The 24,183-nt window shown below is 44.7% G+C and overlaps 1 protein-coding gene across 19 annotated transcripts in view; it reads right to left on the bottom strand.

Moving 5' to 3' along the window:
- The window catches only part of flncb (filamin C, gamma b (actin binding protein 280)), a 71,091-nt gene that overhangs the window by 15,385 nt on the left and 31,523 nt on the right, over nucleotides 1–24,183 (bottom strand). For 7 of the 19 annotated variants that reach the window (XM_079493777.1, XM_079493779.1, XM_079493784.1 and 4 more), the window contains exons 4-28: nucleotides 21,584–21,734; nucleotides 21,304–21,422; nucleotides 20,644–20,721; nucleotides 20,040–20,202; nucleotides 19,329–19,529; nucleotides 15,961–16,098; nucleotides 15,532–15,658; nucleotides 13,654–13,790; nucleotides 12,771–12,964; nucleotides 12,500–12,613; nucleotides 12,162–12,305; nucleotides 11,882–12,005; nucleotides 11,626–11,786; nucleotides 11,314–11,404; nucleotides 10,925–11,094; nucleotides 10,458–10,575; nucleotides 9,829–10,091; nucleotides 8,793–9,390; nucleotides 6,346–6,522; nucleotides 5,133–5,295; nucleotides 4,703–4,863; nucleotides 4,135–4,302; nucleotides 3,812–3,935; nucleotides 3,541–3,697; nucleotides 487–676 (exon numbers count right to left, since the gene is read on the bottom strand). In XM_079493777.1, the coding sequence (XP_079349903.1) occupies nucleotides 487–676; nucleotides 3,541–3,697; nucleotides 3,812–3,935; nucleotides 4,135–4,302; nucleotides 4,703–4,863; nucleotides 5,133–5,295; nucleotides 6,346–6,522; nucleotides 8,793–9,390; nucleotides 9,829–10,091; nucleotides 10,458–10,575; nucleotides 10,925–11,094; nucleotides 11,314–11,404; nucleotides 11,626–11,786; nucleotides 11,882–12,005; nucleotides 12,162–12,305; nucleotides 12,500–12,613; nucleotides 12,771–12,964; nucleotides 13,654–13,790; nucleotides 15,532–15,658; nucleotides 15,961–16,098; nucleotides 19,329–19,529; nucleotides 20,040–20,202; nucleotides 20,644–20,721; nucleotides 21,304–21,422; nucleotides 21,584–21,734 (4,231 nt within the window). Of the gene's footprint in view, nucleotides 1–486; nucleotides 677–1,580; nucleotides 1,698–3,540; nucleotides 3,698–3,811; nucleotides 3,936–4,134; nucleotides 4,303–4,702; nucleotides 4,864–5,132; nucleotides 5,296–6,345; nucleotides 6,523–8,792; nucleotides 9,391–9,828; nucleotides 10,092–10,457; nucleotides 10,576–10,924; nucleotides 11,095–11,313; nucleotides 11,405–11,625; nucleotides 11,787–11,881; nucleotides 12,006–12,161; nucleotides 12,306–12,499; nucleotides 12,614–12,770; nucleotides 12,965–13,653; nucleotides 13,791–15,531; nucleotides 15,659–15,960; nucleotides 16,099–18,746; nucleotides 18,870–19,328; nucleotides 19,530–20,039; nucleotides 20,203–20,643; nucleotides 20,722–21,303; nucleotides 21,423–21,583; nucleotides 21,735–24,183 lie in introns of all 19 variants that reach the window. The other 12 variants (XM_079493774.1, XM_079493786.1, XM_079493780.1 and 9 more) reach the window with 3 other exon arrangements.

Genomic DNA, 24,183 nt, shown 5'->3' with positions numbered 1-24,183 from the left:
ATGTAATCATTTAAAATAATATATATATATATATGGGAAAAATGAAATAGTTTGACTGAATAATGTGGATACATGTTTTCAACACTATACCAGTGGTTCTCAAAGTGGAGTCCGGGGACCCCCAGGGGTCCTTGAGGGAGTTCCAAGTCCCAGCTAAATGATAGTTTGGAAGCAAATGGACCCTTATGGGTCTGTACCTCTGAGAGTGTACAAATGGAACACTCTCAGAGTTAAATTAAAATTTTACAATATAAATGGAGGTCCGTAGCCTAATGCATGTCAAACTGGGGGGGGGGGGGGTTCTTGAAATTAAATTGGTTGAGAATCACTGCTAGCACCGTAAAAAATCTTCTCTTATGGGGGTCCCTGGCATATCTTTTCAAATGGGGGTCCGCGGTCTAACAAGTGTCAATTTGGGCGTCCTTGACATGAAAAAGTTTGAGAAGCACTGCACTATACAAGCATATTCAGCACGTGGGTCCTGACCTGTGACCAGGCATTTGCTGGCATCCCCAGACGGCAGGGCATGGATGCGGTAGGGCGAGTAGGGAATCTCGTCTCCTCCATACTTGATGGTGATGGTGTAGCGTCCCGTCATGTCGGGGACATAGGACACCGTGTATGTCCCGTCCCTGTTGTCCCTGATGTTAGCCTTCTTGGGCTTACTCTCAGGATCCTGAAGGCACAGGGACACAAATAAGTTTTGTGTCAAAGTGTGTGCTAACGTGTGTGTGTGTGTGTGTGTGTGTGTGTGTGTGTGTGTGTGTGTGTGTGTGTGTGTGTGTGTGTGTGTGTGTGTGTGTGTGTGTGTGTGTGTGTGTGTGTGTGTGTGTGTGTGTGTGTGTGTGTGTGTCTCTCTCTCCGATAAATTGCTGATTTGAGCATCATCATCTCCTTTTACAAGGCATCACACACAGCGATGTACAATGCAGTGACTGGGGTGTAATGGATGGGGCGATGGGGCCAAAGTTTAGGAAGCACTACTCCGGTTAGTGGAGTTCTGGAAGAGCTACATTAGTCAGTCCACAGGGAGACAGTCAGGGGAAGGGGTGATACAGGAGGAACACTGTATGCTGTGGGCTGCTGCTGCCTTCTGCAAAAATGAAAAAGGGGAGACTTGCACTTCCACATCCAAAACACCCCTAACCCCTGCACCTCTCTGCCCCGGGCCTCCAGGTGTTTGGATGTGCAACGTTTTAAAAGACGTCGGCCGAGCTCACTTCACTCTCCCGCCGTGAAAGTGAAGTTTCAACCCAGGCAGCTAATCCCCTCAGAGACCTATTACACAATTACGGACTCAGAAACACTGAAACGTTTTACAAATGGAAAGACCATAGTACCCAATCAATAGGGATTTTCTTTTAAATTAGGGTGAGGTTAGAAACTGAGAAAAACAACTTTAACTTTCGACTAGCTTTCGAAATGAATCAAAAAGTACCCAGGCGCATACAAACAAAGGATGGCAGGGAGGAAGGGAGCACGGTGGCATGGGGGGGGGGGGGGGGGGGGACGTCAGACAGCATGTGAAGAGCGGGAGGTTAAAAGGGGGAGGCCGGAGAAGAGAGAGAGTAGGGGCTTACGGAGCCTTTCTTAAGAATACGGAAGGGGATGGTTCCCTTTACTATATGTCTCTCCCACACCCTCCTGCCCCAGTCCTTCACAGACACAGAGACCTCGTGTCCGCAGCCATCAGGACCCTGCAGCAACAGTTAGACAAACACCCACACAAGTGGGAGAGGAAGCCATGTGGACAGTTGGTGCATAGTGGGTTAACAAGGGCGGCAGAACAAAACAATAATTAGGAAAGAAAGTAGAAGACTGCAGAGAGGTGTACGAGCACATTACAACAATTTTAATCTCCCTTCATTGGTTACCTACTTGTTATAGAATTTATTCAAATATTTTATTGATTACTTGCCCCTTCCTGCTTCACAGACCTTTTAATATGCATATGCGAGATCCTCAGGTAGGATCTCGACCCGTCTGGTCGTTCCCTGCGTACTGCAGCGTTTTTCTGATTTTTAGTAAAGTTTTTCCGACGTTTTTCCGAAAAACAGCACCAATCTAGAAGGACCATTAGGCTTTTGAATGACCTGCCTGAGGAGACCAGGCTAGCAAATTCAGTGTTCTCTTTTAAATAAAACACACGTATGAGCGTTGCACCTGTCACAGACAAGCGCAAAGCAAGTTCAGTCAGGAAACTCAGTGCAGTTGCTGCCGGCAGTTCATTGGGCCGCCTCCGCCTTCTCATTCAAATGATTCACTTCATCCAATCACACACTCATTCCAGCTTCATACCGGCTATTTAGTTTGCACTGCTCATCCTGTGTGCTGCTTGCTGCTGCACACTGATTCTGCTGCGCTGTTGTCTGCTAAACTTTTGCTGTTCACCCTCCTCCACCCCAGCAACCACCTGTCGTTTTGGATCTTCTGTTTAGGTACGGGGGATTCGGAGTCCAAACCATAAAAAATATATTTCTCATTTTATATTCAATAAATATATATTCCAGCCATTCATGAGTTGTCCTGACTGAATCATAGACTTGGTTTTATGACTTCCTAATTGCAGTCTGTGTTTGGTTCTTATCTTTTTATGCTCTATTAGATTATTTTTTTTGTACAATTTTTCCTTAGCCTACATTTTATGTTTGATGCTGTGTAAATCACTTTAACTCAGTATTTAAAAGTGCTATACAAATAAAGTTTATTATTCATCATTATTATATTCCTCCTTACTTTACATATTGTTTTACACTAGATCACTAGGTCTACTTGGGAACGATGCAAGTTGGGTACCTAGTATGCAATACCTGTTGTCATAACACCCGTCTGTCTGTGTCCCTTTTGTGCCCATACTGTACTGATCTCTGTATCTGTCTGTCTGCCTGTGTCTGAAGAGTGCAAACTGACTGAATAGTGAACTGGTTAAGTAATCAAATGGGGTGTGGGGTTGCCATGGCAATCAATTGGCTGAGGCTCATGAGGTCCACTGGCAGAGCCTGACCAGAGCCTTTTGTGACGGTTCTGGACAACCGTCTATCCGACCGACTCAAGGCCAGGCACTGCACTCCCTGTGATGGTGTGGAACGCGTGTGTCAAATATGAAGTCGGTGGGATGAACGGTTCTCGAGTTACGTGGATTACAGATGTATGTACTGTACACACACACACACACACACACACACACACACACACACACACACACACACACACACACACACACACAGAGACGTGGTGCATTTATAGTAAGGTGTATCAAGACATACCATGAAGTTATAGAGACATTAGAATTGATTGTGTGCTGGTGTCATGCAAGAAAAGATCACAAACGCATCACATTGTGACATGCTATTTTCAGTGTGTAACACCAGCACGCAACTACGAATAAATCATCCTTAGGTTTCCATAGTGTGCTATAATGCACATGAGGTTTAGTATTGGACCCAGCCCCGGACTGAGAATTCCAGTGCCTTATTTGGACGTAACAGTTCGTGCCTATACCCTGTTTCTGAAGCTGTTCTGAAGAGGAGTGTGACTCACCAGTATTTGAACTGTGAGCAGACCCTCGCCAGCATCTCTGGCATCGATGGTGAACTCAACAGGAAGGCTGGCGGGCACCCCAGATGCATTCAGGCCCGGTCCGCTGGCGCGAACCTTACTGGCATCATGAGCTGGCAGCGTCTTGATCTTAAAGGGACTGCAGGAGAGGAATTCCAAAGGATGACAATATAAGGATGATAGCAAAACAAACAAGGAAAACTAGTCTTCTCCAATAAAGTCATGTATTTGATTAAGCTCTTTTCGTCCTGACCTGCGAGGGACTTCCTGGTCAGCATATTTAACACACACAGTGTACGGTCCATCTCTGGCGGGGGTGTAGTTGACGGTGTGTGTTCCATCACCGTTATCGGTGATGTCGATGGGCTCGGCCACACCTGGAGGCAAAGAAGAAATAATCGTATTAGCAGGATGACTTTCTGAGAGTGTGTCTGACTTGGATCCTTTGTGAGAATCACAAACGTCTTCACAAGGACAGAAATATCAGGACATTTTGGGCTTATAGGTTCAGTGTTAGGGTTGGAAATGAAGAACAAGGTTGAGGTTAAAGTAAGGGTTATGGTTGTTGTCTCTCACCAGTGGGTCCATAGAGCTGCACCTCCAGAGAGGCAAGGCCAGCCTTGCTGCTGTCTACAGTGAAGGTCTGAGGGACGTGTACCCTCACTCCGCTGCCCAGGCCAGGGCCTGAGCATTTCACCTTGCTGGGGTCCACTAGCTCTCGCACTGGGACACGGAATGGGCTGCCTGCAACACACACAATGGGGCTCAGAAAATGGACACTAACTTACATTATAATATTATATTGTTGCTGTCGGGAGGAAACCACCTAACTCCATTTTATAAGTTTTAGATTATTTTATTTTTTTGCATAAATCAGTGCTATTGAACACCCTTTACGTCTGTGTGTTGTTTCGAAAATATTGAACCAATGAAAAGTAGTAAAAAGCGCTTCGGACAAAACCTCTTAACTCTATTGGACCCTCAAACTGTCTGCTAAAGCAACTAACTCCACCACCTCTCCCCCTCTCATGGAAGTAAATGACAATAATATAAAGTCACAACACCAACATTGATGAGGCAGTATTGCTTTTCCAAATATAAGGTTTTCTTAAGTGCGGAACAGATGTTGACCACGTCCCGTTACCTGGAATGGGAAGACCTCCAAAGGTGATGTTGACATCATACTCTCCAGGGGTGAAGGGGATGTACTCCACACTGCAGCTGCCATCTTTGTTGTCCTTGCAGGACATCTTCGCCTCTGACGGACCCTCAATGGCCAGGCCCAGACCCCCAGTGCCAGCACCCCTGAGGAGGAGACGGGAGGACAGAACATGAGGGATGAAAAGAAGAAAAGGGAGGGAAGGAAGGAAGCAATGATCTTATAAAGACTTTTTAATACCTGGCTGAAGTATATAAAGATTCTGACAGCCCAACAACATCTTTACTGTACACACATAGGACCCCTGATGTGTATTAAACCCTGCAGTAAACTGTAATAGATGGCATGGTTCCACATATCAGAAGAGTCTCTTTAACCCTCCATCTGTGTGTGACGCTAGGGGCAGAGAGAGTACCTGGTCTCCACAGTGAAGCGGTTGGGCTTGTTGACCAGGCCCTCCTCCAGACCGGCCCCGTAGGCTCGCACGCGGCTCGGATCGCAGCCCTCCGTCACCGCCACGTGGAACGGACTATTTGGTACCGCTACGTCGTCGTACAACACCTCTATCAGATGAATGCCTGGATGGATGAGAGTCAGAGAGGGAAATAAAGATTAATATCGTATAAGCCTGATTGACATCCATGTGTGTGTGTGTGTGTGTGTGTGTGTGTGTGTGTGTGTGTGTGTGTGTGTGTGTGTGTGTGTGTGTGTGTGTGTGTGTGTGTGTGTGTGTGTGTGTGTGTGTGTGTGTGTGTGTGTGTGTGTGTGTGTGTGTGTGTGTGTGTGTGTGTGAATGAGTGAGTGAAAGAATGAGAACACGGTAAGAGGGTCACAGACCCAGGAGGCTGCCACAGGGATAGTACCAGTATTTCTGTCCCAGAGTGGAGCGTACTTGGACCTGACACGTATCACTATCAGTGGAAAACCATCTGCTGTGACCAGACAGGCAACAGCTATTAATACCAGACTATGCCATGCCACACATCCAGCTCCGTCTTCTCCCCCCCCCATCTCTGTAAGCCTCCGTTTATTACAGAAGGCCCTTTTCCATCCATCCATCCATCCATCCATCCATCCATCCATCCATCCATCCATCCATCCATCCATCCATCCATCCATTCATTCATTCATTCATTCATTCATCCATCCATCCATCCATCCATCATTCATTCATTCATTCATTCATTCATTCATCCATCCATTCATCCATCCATCCATTAATTCATTCATTCTCTCTTCTGTTACTGGCCAGTAACTTCCAGCATTCCCATCTTCACCATTCATTCTCCTCCAAACAGGAATATTACTAGAGCAGTATTGGCAAAGGATCTAATTGGAGGGGTGGTGTCCAAACAAAGCAAATAATGGCAAACATCTGCTGTACGCACGCACGCACGCACGCACGCACGCACGCACGCACGCACGCACGCACGCACGCACGAGTGTGTACAACGCGCCACGGAGCACTGTGAGCTTGTAGATCGGCCATTTTCAAAGAAGACTAAGGTGGTTAAACCCTGGCCTCACTGTGGCTCTTTCCAGCCAAATCAGATACGATCTGATCACAGTCAATTCCACAGCATGGAATTGTTGGTATTGCATAAAGTTCATAACTTTGGGAGCCTCACCATCTTCGTAGGCTGTGTACTCTACTCGGTAAGTGCCGTCACCCTTGTCAGTGATGTAGGCATCCGTGTTGGCACCGGAGGGGTTGACGATGCGAGACTTGATGTGGCTCTTGATGTCACTCTTGGTCTGAGCCCGTGAGTCCACGGTGAAATGGGTGGTGACCTCCCGCAGCACCCCTGGGACATAGGACACAAATGTGCACAGTGTTAAAATGTGCACGTAAAACTATCATACGTGCATTTCAGTAAATTGTTTCATGGTTATAATCTATAGAAACAACAAAAGATACAACCTATTATGACAGAGAAAACCTCCCTTTCTCAACAACGTTCCATTGATGACTTTTGTGATCAAGCATTGACTGATCAATCAAGTAAAGATTGTCATTTTGCCATAAAAACAGCGAAAGGACAATGTCACAGCCACAGTGGCTAGCGGTTAAACACCTGCCGCAAATCGGCACAAAGTGCAGCACAATTTTGATTGCTAGTTTACAATCGATGCAGTTCTTTTCACACCCAGCAGCCACAATGTCTAAGTACAAAATGTATTTGCGGCCATCTGTGTGTCCATGGTTGGTCTTAAAATGAGGTGTGCTCTGGCAAATTGTTGGCATTATTGTCATCTTACAGGAAGTACAAAAGCGATTGTACCTTAGACCAGACCTGGTCTGAAATCTAGCGAAGTCCCCCAGTGCAGTATTTATTTACCCGCTATTTAAACAGCGTTATACTACTCAACTCAACATAGTTAAAGGAACTCTGGTCGTGTTTCTCTGCAGTCTCATGAGTTAGTTAAAGGAACTCTGATCGTGTTTCTCTGCAGTCTCATGAGTTAACACATACAGTATGTATAAAGATATCTGCCTGGCTGTGAGAAATAATACCTTCCTATCTGTATCTGTACATGATAGATACTTGGTCTTAGATGAAGTTTTGATTGATTGAACATCATTGTTGACAGAGTGTGTGCGTGTGTGCGTGCGTGCGTGCGTGCGTGTGTGTGTGCGGTATCACTCCCACTGGCGGGGAAAATTACACCTAATCACTGTCAGTCAACAGAAGAGCCAGCCAATCATACAACACCCCCCCCCCCCCACACACACACACACACACACACCAATTCCTCTCATATGTGACCAATCAGTGTCAGACTGGACTGATTAAATCCAGACTTGGCCAAGTGGGCCAGTAATGTCAGTCAAGCTGTGGCCAGTTCTCCCTGGCCTACTGGTCGAATAGTTTCTCTCTTGGATAGCCAGGAAAACAAAGAAATAAGGGGTGAAAAAAAAGGGGGGTTTAAAAAAAAAAAAAAAGGTATAGGAGAGTAAGTGAAAGTGAAACCAAGTGAGTGCTTCCATCTTTCCTTCTTGACAGAGGTGCTTGTGGGTTCATTGAAGTATAACCATTATAGCCATATAGATACACATTGTACACGACATACGACAAATAGCGAAAATAGCTGATCTACAAGCTCAGACTGGCAATTTACACCATATTTTGTGACATGCGCAAAACAGGGACACCAGGTTGAAAGTTACGTTTAAATTGAGATTATTGCCTACTGTAAATTGACGCAATAGTTTACCGTAGCTACTGTATATGCAAGGTAGGAGGAGGAAAATAGACCTTGGTTGGAGCCGTCAGATTGCGTTTGGGACAGAAAAGTCTCATCACAGAGTTTTCCATGGAATTTCAATCATTTCAGTGGCACCCTGTGATTTATATCAGTGGTTCTCAACATTTTTCAAGTCAAAGACCCCCAAAATAATCTAAAAATAGTTTGTGCCAGGAATCCCATAACATTTGTGTTGTTAAAAATAAAATGTTGATGATCTCAGAAGATTGACAATGCAAGAGCTCGTACATAGTCTATTTTCAAATAATGTATGTAAGGTTAAAGTGATTAAACTGATTATATATTAACTGGGGACACCCTATGGGGACGCCCTTGAACTCACTCAAGGACCCATGGGGGTCCCCGGACCCCACTTTGAGAACCACTGATTTATATGAAAGATGTCTTTATATTAGAATAATGCTGTGTGTGGTCTTTGGCGTGTCTATAAAGGATGGTATGTTTTGAGAGAAGTAACCTTGTTTTTGTAGATCAACATTGAGATTACATTTCTCCCATCAGGCATCTCGTTTTGTAGACTATGTGTGAAAATCTGAAATGAGCACCATCTGCAGATTACTGACAACCTTGAGATCTTCGCTGTCGGACAGAAACATAAATAAATAAATGAACGGCCTACTTCATCATTTGACAGTGTAATGCAAAAGTAGAAACATTGTGCCTTTCCATTTCCAAGACTTTCTGAACATTGCTGGAGGTCATGCTCAGTAAAGGAGTGCCTGGTCTTTCCAGTGCTTTTCCAGATACCCAGTAGAAACAGTGTTTCCAACATGCATTCATATCAATAACTCATCCCACATGACCTCACCTCTGGACTCTACTCCTGGACCGTAGACCTTCACCCCGCTGGTGTCCACGGCGGGCTCCACCTGCACGTGGGCAGGGAACTTCGGCACAGCATGGCCCCCGTACTTGATGGTGATGGTGTACATGCCGTGGAACTGTGGGATGTAGGTGATGGAGTAGGTGCCGTCACTGTTGTTCGTGAATTGCACCTCGGCCTTGGCCCCGGCGTCAGAGATGATCTCGATGGTGAGCTCGGCCTCTCCAGCCTTGGAGCAGTCCACTGTGAAGGAGCCCGTCTCGTCAACCTTGCCCCGCTCTAGGCCAGGGCCGCTGGCCGTCACCTTGCTGGGGTCGAACACCGACTGCACCATGGCCTTGAAGGGTGACCCGGGGATGTGCTGGTCAGCAAAGAGGATGTTGATGGCATACTCCCCGGGCTCGGTGGGCAGATAGGACACAGAGCAGGAGCCGTCCCCGTTGTCCTGGCACTCAATTTTGGCCTCACAGGGACCTTCTACGGTCAGGCCCAGGCCGCCGGTTCCCGCTCCCTTGGTGTCGATGGCGAAGGGTGCGGGTTTACCCACAACACCTCCCTGGAGACCTGGGCCATACGCGCGCACCTGAGCAAGGAAACAATGCATTAGATGGTGTTATGATGTACAGTATGGAGTATGATATGACCCCTGTCCAGTGTCAGATGGAAGACTTGTGTCTATCTTCTGTTGCTATATTCGGATTTTGCATTCTGTCTCACTTGCATTTTATCTGATCAAAACTCACACGCCCACACACAGATGGAGAGGAGCAAAGAAGGCATAGACATCATTTCAGAACTTAATTTCACACTCAAGCTGTTGGAATAATTGCATATAAAAGAATACCGGGTTGCTAAAGGCAATCAATTATGTCAAGATATTCAACCATACTCTGCAACCAAGTTTCTTCTGTCAGCTCAGTTGGGAAAGTTCAGACACAGAACAAAAAAAACTTCTTGAAAAGTTTCAGGTATGGAAGATTACTGAAGGTACAGTAGCCTACAACATGTCTGTATGCACTACCTTTGAAGGGTCTGGAGGCATGACTCCTTCCACAGTGAATGGACTCCCTGACACAGGGTTTCCATCGTAAAAGATGTCCACTTTGTAGGGCCCTTCCTCCGGGGGGATGTAGTTCACGGTGTGGACCTCGTTGGCAGTGCCCGACTCCAGCTTGCAGGGGATGGGTCGGCGAGAGGGTGACGTGATCTTCACTTCCAGTTTACCTTGGCCCCCTGCACCTCGTGTGTTGATTGTGAACTCTTGATCCTTGCCCACATCCACCTCTATGAAGAAATACAAATACATACAACTGTGGTCAGCCATTGGTCTTCTCAAACCTACAGAGAAGATTCATGTTTACGACAGGCAAGTATTTACGGCTCATAATAATCCTGTCGTATTACATTAAAATAGATAAGAAACGATTCTACATCGACACAAGCCAGCAACTTCTTGGCAGTGTTGGATGGGGTGTTGGCCCGTTAATTGAACCTTTTCGGTCCGAGAGGCCAAGTATTATGGATGTTCTCACAGAAAGCACACACAGGTCAAACTCATCTTCTTGATAAATGCTGTGTCTTTTGCCTTTGGCTCCCAGAAATAAACATGTCAGAGTGAACTCAGGTTTGCATGTGCCAGGCCATACTCACTGTTGTTTAAACCATGGATCTTGACCTTGTTGAGGTCAAGGGGCGGGGCCACAGCAATGTTAAAAGGGCTCTTTGGAATTGGGTCGCCCCCGTGACTGACTGTGATCGTCATGCTTCCCTGAAAGAGAAAGTGTGTGTGTGTGAGAGAGAGAGAGAGAGAGAGAGAGAGAGACAGACAGACAGACAGACAGAAGTCAGTGTTGTTTTAACACTTCTGACAGTCAAACAGGCTTGAGGAACACCCACCACTGAGCGGTATTGGCTCTAAAATCAACAACAACAAAATAATTGTCCCCGATAAGTCAACTGTAGAAAAAACAAGCTGTGCCAAGTTGTCACTGATAAATCAACTGTAGAAAAAACAAGCTGTGCTTGTCACTAAGAATATCAACTGTAGAAAGAAAAAAACAAGCTGTGCGTACTCTGTAATTGAAATCGAGTTTGTGTGCAAGAAATAATGAGGTTACCTGTTGTATGGCCGTGTAGCGGACGGTGTATGAGTAGTCATGGTTGTCGATGATTTCAAAGTCTCTAACAGCCTCTCCCTTAGCTGCTCCGGTAAAGTGGACCTCAGGCTTGGCCTTGCCTGCTCCCTTGGTGTATATGGTGAAGTGGGTTGGTTTGCCCACCTCCACACCTTGAATGATTACACAGGAAATGTGTGCATTGAAAACCGGTCTACGAGTTTCCGTTGCAAAGACCGCACCTGCTCATATTTTTATATTAACAGACATTGTAGGGTTATTGTATAACGGACATATGTTGTGTGTTTTGAGATTTGGTCTACTCTATGACACACATGTTACCTTATCTCACTCAGTCAGATCTTACGGTTGGGTATTGTGTTATCACTCACCTGTCTTGCAGAGACCAGGCCCCTCGGCCCTGACCTTCGCTGCATCATGGGAAGGGTCCACTTTGATTCTGAATGGGCTGACGGGGATTTCCTGTTTAAAAGATCAAACTTTAGTAGAGCGCATTTCCAAGACCCCTTTCATTTGTTTCTTATTATAATTATAAATGGGGGATTTCTACTATATCGGACAGTACAGTAAAGAAAGAAGAGGAAGCAAAGCATGTCATGTGCCGGATGTGAACTTATGATGCTACTGATGGCTAGTACACCAAGCAGCTGACACGCTGTGGCGATCATGTCGGGCTGTCTCACCTGATCAGCAAACAGGACCATGATGGTGTAGCGCCCATGCCCAGGGGGTGTGTACTTCACCGTGAAGGTGTCATTGTCATTCTTGATGATGTCAAAGTCAATGTCAGCCTCCGCCGGGCCCACCACACCTGGAGCACACTTGATCCCAATGCTGACATCACCTGGTTGATGAGAACAGGCATGGAGGTGATTATTTTTAATGAAGAGAAAGGTCCTCTGTTTTGGCCACTGAGCTTAATTCACTCCCGAGTCTAACCTTGTCCTGCTTCGCTACAATCCACAGTGAAGTAGGTTGGCTCATTGGCCTTCAGTCCTGACTTCTCCACCCCTGGACCATACACCTTCACATTCTCTGGGTGGCTGCCCTCTCCGATGGTCACCTGAGTAATTCAAACACACAATAAAACAAATTAACTACGCATGCAACAGATGCAAATCAGTTGAAGATGTATACAGCAGAAGGAAGGTTCTACACAGTTCCTGTTTGAGTGGCTACATCTGTAGCATATGGATCCATTGATGTTGGTGCTCCTCACCCTAAAGGGACTGCTGGGGACGTTGACCTCGCCCCATGTGATGATGATGGTGTGCTTTATGGGCTTGCCGGGGATGTAGACACAGAAGAAGGTGCTGTCACCGTTGTCCGTGATCTGGATGTCAATAGGGAAGCCCTCTGCGTCCTGTTAGCACAAATACACACTTCACTTGTACTGCATTCCACTTGCATTCCTCGCAGAGAGGAAAGACATGTGCAATTTGACAGGGTAACACTTTTGTAGGTAATTCTTCCTAGAGTTACATTTTCACATCAGACTGGTTTCCCTGATGAGGAAAACCGAACTAGGCTACTAGCAAGAGATGTTTGCATTCATACCTGGGCATAGATCCTCAGTTCTCCTCTACCAGCATCATTGGTGTCAATGGTGAAATCGGCAGGCTTGTTGACAATGCAGCCGGTGGGCTCCAAACCAGGACCATAACATTTCACCTAAAACAAGGCGGATATAGTTAACACAAACATGGATACTTGCCAAAAGATATTTTGAAGGCTTTGAGTGGAAAAGTGCTGTTGACTTGATATACAGTATATGAACTGATACGAGCGTAAGCTCATTCAAACAGGACACGAAGGGGCAGACTCCAACCTTCTCTGGGAAGTGGTCATTGGCTGCATTGAGGATGTGGGCCATGAAGGGGCTGTCCTTGATGTCCTCGTCATCGCAGATGACGTGTACAGCATAGTCACCAGGCTCCGTAGGCCAGTATCGCACATCACACGACCCGTCCCCCTTGTCATCACATTCGATCTTAGCCTGGGATGGGCCCTCAATAGAGAAACCTGCAACAAACCTTCTGCTTAAATACTGTAAAAACAATGTCATGTAATGGAAGTCTCCATTACATTCGCTGAATGTTTCGTGTTTTTGTACAGAAAGAAAGCAGCATAGGTGAAAGTGTGATGAGAAATGCACATTCAATATAACAAAACTCTCAACAATTAACAGCATAAATTATACTTTGTCGTACGACGGTGTAGCGCAACGAAAATAGCGAATCTGCAAGCTCAAAATGCAAACAGCATTCAGGCCAGTTTTCTACATAGACTTATTGTAGAATTATTGGCTATGTCGATTTTAGCCCGAAGATAACTGAAAGTGATTGGTTTCATCTGAGAGACAGGACTGTAACACAGTGTTCCTGTGACAACTGACTTGGGACATACAGTTGCTGCGACTGATATCAATCAAATTGAACTGACCTTTAGAAGACAGCATGTACGTAGGAGAGAGAGAAAGAGAGAGAAAGAGTGTGTGTGTGTGTGTGTGTGTGTGTGTGTGTGTGTGTGTGTGTGTGTTTGTGTATGTGTGTGTGCGTGTGTGCGTGCGTGCGTAGTCAGACTGTATATCAGCCTCAGAAGAATCTATGTAGGAGTGCAGTGGAAAGACGCACAGAAACCTTTCGGGGGATGTTCTAACAATAAACCAAAGTTCATGTGTGGGACTCGGGCAGTGATGACGCCATGCTTACCCAGGGTTCCCACCTCCGTGCCGATCGCCTCCACTACAAAGTCAGCACTCTTCCCCACCATGCCAGTCTCCAGTCCGGGGCCCCAGGCCCGCACCTTCTGAGGCCCAGCTTCCTCACCCACCACCACCTCAAATGGACTGTAGGAAAACAAGATTGAGGCTCTATTATAGTCTCCAGATCCAGACATTGCTTGATTTAAGTCTCTCCTCCTCACAAATTGCACATGGGTCAAGGACTTTCTCACAAATTGCCAGTCAATCAGCTCCATCATCTCCCCCTCCATCACACTGAGCACTGGCGCAGTCTGCTCCTATACTCCTTATACAGTTGGAGGCCATCGATATTGTCCTTTTCTTTTTGCTGAGGTTTGCGTGATCTGCGCAAAAGGACAGTTAACCCATTTTGGGCGGGAACCCCTTTTGGTGTTTTTAACATTATGTTATAATTTAGCTATTGAAAAATAGCAGATCTACAAGCTCATAGCGCGCCACCGAGTGGCGCGCTACGAGCTTGTAGGTCTGCTATTTTTGAAAAATCGTGAAAATATTTATTTCAGAAAACTGGAGGATTTAGAAGGATTTTTTTAAATGTTGAGGTCAGGCCTAAATGGGTCAAATGATAAGGGACAATATCGGTGGCACCCAACTGTATACTCCTTATACACTCATACTGTAACTGTACAGTGCACCATCCCACTTCAACACCCTGATGAAATTTGCCGATGACACAACTGTAGGTTGGCTAATCTCAGGAGGCATGAGTCAGCAGGTTTTCAGAGTGGTGCTCGGTGAATAACCTGGCACCGAATACCACGATGACCAAGGAGATTATTCTGGACTTCTGGAAGAAACATCCTGCTACCCGTCCCTGGTCTACATAAACAGGGCATGTGTGGAGAGGGTGCAGACCTTTAAGTTCCGGTGAGTCCTCATGTCTGAGGACTCATCCTGGTCGGCCAACACCACTGCAACCGTCAAGAGAGCTGAGAGGCCAACTTATGCTGCCCTAAACCTTGCACTTTAATATCATCATGTGCAATATTACACCTAGCTACATGTTTAAGCATTTATTTCATATTTACATGTCGATTTGACTGAGAGACTGCCATCGCGCAAATTCCAGCTTTTCACCAGAGGAGAAAAACTTTTTCCAAGTTTATAGCACAGGCAGACTCTTCACATACTAGAGCATGTCTGAAATAAGTGTCAGAGCTGAAATCGACATGTAAATATGAAATAAATGCTTAAACATGTAGCTAGGTGTAATGTTAGAGACCACAGAAGTGAACCTTTCAAGCCGGTTTTCTCAACTCGCTGTTTTCTGCAAGACATTACTCTATAAGCCATATCTCCAAAACTGGTGGGCCAAACTAAGTTCAATTTAGTCACATATATGGACATACATTTTTAATATTATTTTATTGTTTTAACTGCGTGTGTATAATTCTGCCAGCTCCATTTGCCTAGTTCCTGCTTTGATATCCTTATAAACACAATATGTGACTAAACACCTAAACAACAGTACAGATTTGAGTAACATTTATTTGGCTAGTTTGCAACAAACAACTGGCAAAGAAGAAATACAGTAATGCACATTAGTAGCTATATAGATCAATTTAGTGTCACACAAGTACACAATTTGGTCCCTATCCAGAGAGACTTTTACAAGTGAAAGGACTAAATGGCATCAACAAAATGACAGGGTAAATGGTCATGTAAACAATTTTGTGCTGCAAAGAATCACAACAGGATAGAAATGTCAAAACCTTTGCCTTGATGAATAAGGTGAATCTGTACTGTAGTAGATGAAATGAATATAAAGGGAATGTTAAATGTTAGAGCGTAGTGGTGAAGGAATGACAAGTGGAGAGGATCTCACCTGCGTGGGATGCTGTGTCCCCCCCAGGTGATGTTAATAGTGTATTTGCCCGCCAAGACGGGGTAGTAGTCACATTCATACAGGCTGTCTCCCGCCTCACGCACCTTCACCGGCTCCTCCAAACCCTCTGAAACAAATGACCCCAACATTTGTAAACATACAGCACACATTTCATAAAATGCACAGTATGTATGTATGGCTTTAATATTGTTACATATTTTTCTAATGATCACAGATATTGTGGTTCAGCATTAACTGCCAGCAACTCAGTCATGGTTTAAGCATTAAAGCACAAGGATTATTAATGTGTAGAATGTAACTCTGAGAGTGTACAAATGTACGCACCCAGATTTGATTCATCACTGAGGATTTTACTGTGTAATCTGTGAGAAACGTGCATTCATACAGGCTTAATATTTGTCAACTCACTTGGTCCCTTCACTGTGACCTTGAGTTCTCCACTGCCTGCTCCCTTGGTGAAGACTTTGAAGTCAGCCACCTCTTTCACTCTCACCCCCTTGGGCTGGAGGCCTCTCCCTGACGCCCTGCATACATTGGGGTTGCAGGCTACAGAACCATCGAGAAGAGAAAGGGAGAGTTGTTTAGACTAGCAGATGGAGGGTAAGGAAATGCACACACACACGCACGCACGCACGCACGCACGCACGCACGCACGCACGCACGCACGCTCACTTACTCATACAAACACAAACACACAAACAGTCACTACTGCAGAAGTTTCACTGTTAGTGGGCTGAACAGCGCTGGGAGAAGCACAGTTTGTCATGGCTGCTGGGGAGAAGCAGCAGGAGTGATGGACATGACACAGCCGTTATCTCATTAGAGAACACTGACACAAAGAGCAACAAGTTCTTCAGGGCATTGAAGAATGAAAAATGAGGGAAAACAAACAAACCAGATGAAAGCAATAGCAGTTGTTCCAGTGAAATGGTCAAAGACTCAACAATGATATGCTGAGCATGAACAGGTGTTGCACTTGCACCCATAGAAAATAGAAATTCAATTCAATATAATCTGACCTGTTACTGAATGGTATAAGAAGTTCTGGACATTGGTGCATTCTAAGGTTTTCTTTCAAAAATCTTCATGAAGACTTTTAAAGATACAAATATTTGAATTACACTGAATACAAATTACTAGATGATATGAACCCATTCAAGAGTTTGTTAGTAAAGGTATTATGTGGACACCAAAGATTAGGGTTAGCCAGAGGATTACTGCTTTGGTCTGCAGAGGGAAGCTATGAAGGGTACAAACATGAAACCAATTATTGTGGTGATGATGACAATGGCAATGATTTTAATGAAGGCACAAGTGTGTAGCACACGCACACGCACACGCACACCCGCGCACACACACACACACACACACACACACACACACACACACACACACACACACACTTGAAGGGTCACGGTGACATTCACTCTCAACAAAATGGGAGACAGAGGACAGAGATCTTAGAGATTCTGTCTTCCTTTCATCATTTTAGAGCAAATTTAAGAAAGGTTATTCTATTTTTTGGCATTTCTGTTATATGTATTATTATATTATGTGTTATTATACGGAGCCCCTGAGTGGCCATGGTAAGAAAAATAAATGATCTCGTCCGGACAAGATATTATTTCGGCCGGACAAGATAATATCTCGTCCGGACGAGATAATACATTTTTCTTACCATGTCCACTCAGGGGCTCCGTATTATTATGTATTAGTTTTTGATCATAAAAAAGTTGAATGAATCCAATACTATACACAGTAACATCCTGAAAGTTAATTCAACTCTGAAAGTGTAAAACTGGCTCAGTGAGTTGGATCATGTGATGGGTAGCTTCCATTAGTTTTACATAATTATATTTGCTCTGCACATTTTGATTGGTTCTCATATTTTAATGTACAATGCCCCTGACCTGTCATTCAGTAACTAAGCCTCCACTAGATATACCGGAGAAACAAACAGAAGGCTATATAGCCTTAAAGGTCCTACAACATGAATTTCAATTTTTTGTGTTTTTTGGGCTCTCCTATGTGTCTTCTATCCCCACAAATAGCCGAACTAAAAAAAGGGCTGACAATGGTCCTGTGACAAAGAATACATTAACAGTAAAGGAATATTAAAAATAATAATATCATCGCGATACCTGCATAGTATATGGTCCATCTCTGTACATGCTCTCTGTCTCAGAGGTGAACTGTTGATAATTAAAAATGTGCCTACCGTTGACGTCATCGGTGGTCATTTGAAATTGGACACTTTTATTGACCAGTGGCTTCTATTTCAGTGTGCAAACCTTCCAGGAATAGAAAGCCTGTACTTTCCATTAGTTTGGCATTCCCACCTATTTCCAAACTAACCACAGGCCACCTCTGAGACGCAGAGTGAGTACACAGAAATGTTACCACCTGATAATGAGCATTAGTGAGGACCAACTATATGAAGACCGGGTTAAAGATATATGTGAAATGTTCCTTTAATGCTAGCAAGTTAATAGCATGTGACAGTATGATTACGTGAGGCAAAATATAATATAAGATGTATTTTTTAAGATGGGGATATCCAACTAGCGCATGCAGGACCCCACCGACACAGCCCTTTCGTTAATATTCTGCAAAGATCAAATGGAGCTAGGCCTGCCAGACTCTGGATGTTAGTCAGGCTATAAAAACGGATGTTTACACTTTATGAGTTTAATTAACACACAGGCCTGTTCATTGTCGGGAAGCCAAACTCTCTCTTTTCATGGCATTTGAGGAGTGGTTTGAGTGGTGCAACTGATCCGTGCCAATCAGCGATTGTAAAAGTGACCATCCAAAGTAACCCACCAACACCAATAACGAAGCAGGTTGGTACTGCCTCCAACATGTTAAAATGCCTGCTTGTCTCACACACGCACGCACCCGCACACGCACACGCACACACACACACACACACACACACACACACACACACACACACACACACACACACACACACACACACACACACACTCTTTCTAAGGTTGAACAGGAGCAGGAGGCCACGAGAGGCTAAGCACTGGCGCATGCTATGAAGCTGGGAAAGCCATTTTGGAAGGTGGCCAGAGGCAAGGGGGGAGAGGGTACGGTTTTGAGTTGAGGTAGGAGGGACCAGGCTAGTGCATGAAGCGGGCTCCGTCCACAGTAAAACCCCGTCTCTCGCCTGCCTCTGTACTAACTTGGTCGCCTGGGTTTGGGCGGCGTTGGAGGGGGGGCTCTCCTGCTCTTGTCTGGGGGTGGGGTGCGTACAGACTGGGGGACTATCGGCACCGGAGAGCCAGGTGGCAGGCTTCTGTGTGTAGCTGTCGGAGGGAACAACAATCAGGAGACAGGAGTAGAGTACAGGGAAGCAACCCCACCGTTCCCATTACTCCACCAGACCGCAAGACCAGGGGAGCAACCCCAGACCAAAACCATGAGAGAGCACACAGCTTCAGCCAAAACCACCACTCAGAGAAGCCATCAGGATGATGATGATGAGATCAGGTCTGGCCCCAGACATACTGTACTGGAGGCAGCAAGCCCACACCTAGACTGTCACGGAAATCAAGAAACCTTTCAGTTTTAGTCTGGAAATTAGAATTCAGTACACTGCTCTGATTAGAGAGGGGGAGATGGAAGAGGGATTAATGAGATAACTATGGGTAATATGCAAATAAAAATAATCGTCAGTATTATTAACAGTAGACATTGTGTGTTTATAACCTGAAATTGGAAGTGTTGCGTCGGTCTGCGTGAGCACCTGTAGAATGTCGACCTACCCTCAGAAATGTGGACGGTGAAAGGGCTTCTGGGAATCTGCTGGCCTGCAAACGTGATGTAGATGATGTGAGGCCCCTCCAAAACGGGACCGTACGTGCAACGGAAAATGCTGTCCCCCTTATTCTCTAGAACGATCTCCACAGTATCTCTCCTGTCCTGAGAGTCCACGATAACCACACCCACGTCTCCAGCACCAGCGCCTGGGACACAGAGAGAGACACAGTGTTATTTTTTTTAATTAAATACTTTAATTCCATTAAAGAGTAAAGTCAATTTATGTTGACCAAAGTGCTGTACAATGAATCCTCCAATCAAATAATCAATTATTAAAAGATTTTCCCTTCTTTGTTTTGTTTTTTTAATAAACACCCATGGATTTGGGACCAGTTTTTACAGGAACTATAGTTAGGGGTAAACAGTGAACAGCTTAACACAAAACATGGTGCAGGTGATTGCACTCAATTAACTCACTCAGTTAACTCAATTAACATCCTGATAAGACAGAAAATAAAGTAAAGGGTTTTAAAATAGCTCAGAGTCAGAGATCACTCTCATGTGGTCAAGCAGTGTTTTCAACCAATAGTGGCTGATTACAATAGTAAGGTATTACAATTCTTGAGAGATTCATTCCCCACTAATAGATCTGATTCCGAAAACAATGACGAGTATGAATGAAATATTTTCAGTTATCCATAATGGAGAATACATACCTGCAGTGTAGATGTCAAAATAAGTGGGTTTGTTTGCCATGTTGCCGACAGGCTCCAGTCCTGGCCCCCTGGCCTGGACCTTGTTCGAGTCTCCCAAGGCTTTGGACACATTCACCGCAAAAGGACTTCTGTCAATGTCCTGTCCAGCAAACAGCACCTTCACCTGGACAGAGGAGAAGACACAGAGTCCTGTTAAACCACCTACTGCATCAAAGACACATTTAAATAAACTACTACAAACTGAAATAAATACAGTTGGGTGCCACCGATATTGTCCCTTATCATTTGACCCATTTAGGCCTGACCTCAAAATTTAAAAAAATCCTTCTAAATTTCTGAAATAAATATTTTCACGATTTTTCAAAAATAGCAGACCTACAAGCTCGTAGCGCGCCACTCGGTGGCGCGCTATGAGCTTGTAGATCTGCTATTTTTCAATAGCTAAATTATAACAATGTTTAAAACACCAAAAGGGTTCCCGCCCAAAATGGGTTAACTGTCCTTTTGCGCAGATCACGCAAACCTCAGCAAAAAGAAAAGGACAATATCGATGGCCTCCAACTGTACACAATGTCGTCAAGTTGCGTACTACTGTTGTGCTTACTTGGTGCAAACCCTCCACTTTGGGCAGGTAGACAACTGAATAGGTTCTTTTCTTGTCATTGTTGGGGATCACTCTGGCCTGAAAGTGTAGACAGGTACTGTTTTAGTACAACAAATTCATCTTGCATGTATGTATGAATCATGATATACAGAACACATTCTGTTGAGCGAGGACAGGGAGCCATGTTTATTACATATTCACAGGTCAGACAGATCATCCTGGTTTCCAGTGTAAAATATCATCTCATCTCTTTTATCCTGAGGCCATAGGCCACACTGCCTAGATTAGAGAATGGTTGGTTTGTTTGATAGTTTATTTGTATATATTTATGTGTGTGTGTGTGTGTGTGTGTGTGTGTGTGTGTGTGTGTGTGTGTGTGTGTGTGTGTGTGTGTGTGTGTGTGCGTGTGCGTGTGCGTGTGCGCGTGCGTGCGTGCGCGCGAGCGTGTGTAGGACTATACTGTACATACAATTTCCATTTTGGAAACCACATCACCACACTAGGACATAATGTACACAAGCAGCCAGTCACTTCATGCAGCTTCACCACTGAAGTGATTTGATTTGTGTGGCTTTGTTCATAAATTGTACACATGATTACACTTTCTAAAGCTCAATCTACAAAAATAAATATAAATACACCATAAATGGGTGTTCTCACCTCTTCCGTGTGTCCCTCGGGGTCCTCTATGTAGACCAGAATCTCACCAAGACCAGCCTCCACTGTCTCCACCAAGAACTCTGCAGGCTTTAGCACCATGTTGCCTCTGGGCTCAATACCTGAACGGTGAAAACAAGGGAAGTACAGAGAGAGAGAGAGATAATATAATACCATGCAAAGCTAGGGACGATTTGGACTCGTCCAAGACTGTGTTCAGTTGAGAGTTGATATACGGCTCTGGGGTAAGTGAGTGAGTTTGACGGGCAGATGTTGGCCTCACCTGGTCCGTAGGCCCTGGCCATTTTGGGATTCAGTGTCTTGGCACGCAGCGGAGCTCCAGGTTTGAGCTTGGCTTTGGGGAACTGGGACAGATAAGTCATGACAGAATGCTCGTCCACATTGTGGTCCACAATCTCCTCAGGGGCAATCACCTATAAACAACAAGACAGGAAAAGGGAAAAAACACAAGAGAACGTTTTAATAAAAACTAAGTCTGAAGCAGTCTGCATGGGGCAACAAGGAAGGGACTTTAATTAATATAAACATGGGAGGAAATACTTGATTCAACTAGCTGTGATCGAAATTGGGAAAAGAAAGAACAATAAATTAAAGACGAGTTTGAGAAATAGAATAAAATAGTCAACTATAAAACTAGAATAGACCTAGTCAAGACTTTTATTTTATCTTAAAAACCCCAAATAAAATAAACAAAATATAAATTAATTTTATTTGGGGAACAACTAGAGAAGTGATAAAAAAGGCCTTTGTTACTGTATAGGAAAATGGATGTAGGTCTTGGTACCGTCGACCTTGACATCAAATAAAAACCAGCGCTTGTCAAAGTGTTGCATCAGGTATTGTTAGGAAGGAACACGTTACCACAGAGTACACATAAAACATTTAGCCTCTGTTGTGGGAAATCTAAAATATCTATGAAAATAACTGAGGTTTTATTAGTCTCTTTTTTTTAAGTCTCTTAAATGAAATGTCATGGTAAAAGGAATAATGACATCAAAGGGGAGAACAAATGGAAATATCAACTATGGTGACATTAGTTTGCTTTTAAAGGTCAAACAAATGTGGTGGGCACATGTGGAAACAGCTTCCAAAGCATGAGCAGAAAATCCAAAGTGGCTCTGATGTTAGGCCTAATTGTACTGTGCCCAAAACAACGTGTTTCCTGTTGATGGCTGTGGCATATGAGAGGCCAAAGAGTAAGCCAGGAAACAAATCTGTGTGCATGCTGTGTGCATCTGCCGTTTCCCTCTCTCATGTCTCATCAAACTAGCCTGGCTAATAAGCCAGACTCAAATCACACTGTGAAATACACTGTGGTATTTGAGTCTGGAGATGCTGTGTATGGATCTTGTTTCCCGGGGGGCGGGTTCAAACATTTTCTCTTTGACGCAATTGGTCAGAGCTACTGTCAGTCAAAGATCTCAAGCATTGAACGTCACTGTACCAAAGCCCGCCCATATTGCATACCGTGTCCCGATTGGACACACCAGTTCTCTGGTGTAGGAAATGGGCCTCTCCAGACCGTAATCCGCCGGCAGGCAATCTTTTTTTGCCAACGGCTGATTCGGTCTGGTTTATTAGCCAGGCTATCATCACACTGTGTGCATCTGCCGTTTCCCTCTCTCATGTCTCATCACACTGTGTGCATCTGCCGTTTCCCTCTCTCATGTCTCATCACACTGTGTGCATCTGCCGTTTCCCTCTCTCATGTCTCATCACACTGTGTGCATCTGCCGTTTCCCTCTCTCATGTCTCATCACACTGTGTGCATCTGCCGTTTCCCTCTCTCATGTCTCATCACACTGTGTGCATCTGCCATTTCCCTCTCTCATGTCTCATCACACTGTGTGCATCTGCCGTGTCCCTCTCTCATGTCTCATCACACTGTGTGCATCTGCCGTTTCCCTCTCTCATGTCTCATCACACTGTGTGCATCTGCCGTTTCCCTCTCTCATGTCTCATCACACTGTGTGCATCTGCCGTTTCCCTCTCTCATGTCTCATCACACTGTGTGCATCTGCCGTGTCCCTCTCTCATGTCTCATCACACTGTGTGCATCTGCCGTGTCCCTCTCTCATGTCTCATCACACTGTGTGCATCTGCCGTTTCCCTCTCTCATGTCTCATCACGCTGTGTGCATCTGCCGTTTCCCTCTCTCATGTCTCATCACACTGTGTGCATCTGCCGTTTCCCTCTCTCATGTCTCATCACACTGTGTGCATCTGCCGTTTCCCTCTCTCATGTCTCATCACACTCTTTCTAGGGCTGTCACCATTACACATTTAAAGCTGCTAAGCCTGCTATAAGCAATAATATGTAAAGATTTTAATGACCTTTTTATTTTTTTGTATTCAGACAGCCAGCAATGAGTAGAACGCTCCCAAAAAATGTAGTCTCTGTAACACATCTAGGGGCCGCAATCTGCATTCAAAGATTTTCCTAGAAGCTTTTTAATTGGTCGATTTGCCTGTCTGCTTCCTGATTGGTTAGTCATTGCGACCAGGTTTTTTTTGACCAATGACAAAGCTTCTAGGAACATCTTTGAATGCAAATTGCGGCCCCTAGATGTGTCACAGAGACTCAAATGTTGGGAGCGTTCTACCCATTGCTGGCTGTCTGAATACCAAAAAAGAAGAAAAAAAAAGGTCATTAAAATATGACATGACATATTATTGCTTATAGCAGCTTTAAGTTGACGATTAATTGTCGCACAAATAATTGCGATTAACTATTTAATTGTGCTTTTGGCATAGGAAATTTGAACATTTAATATGAATAGAAATTACATCTCTGTTTGCCTTTTAGGCATAACTTTTAAAAAAAAGTGCAAAGGGCTGAAAGAAATTACTGGCATCTTTTATA

Source organism: Electrona antarctica, assembly GCF_951216825.1.
Source record: "Electrona antarctica genome assembly, chromosome: 23".
NCBI classification, from domain to species: Eukaryota; Metazoa; Chordata; class Actinopteri; order Myctophiformes; family Myctophidae; genus Electrona; species Electrona antarctica.
The sequence above is the reverse complement of the archived record's forward strand: the minus strand, read 5'-3'. Positions and strand labels throughout refer to the sequence as shown.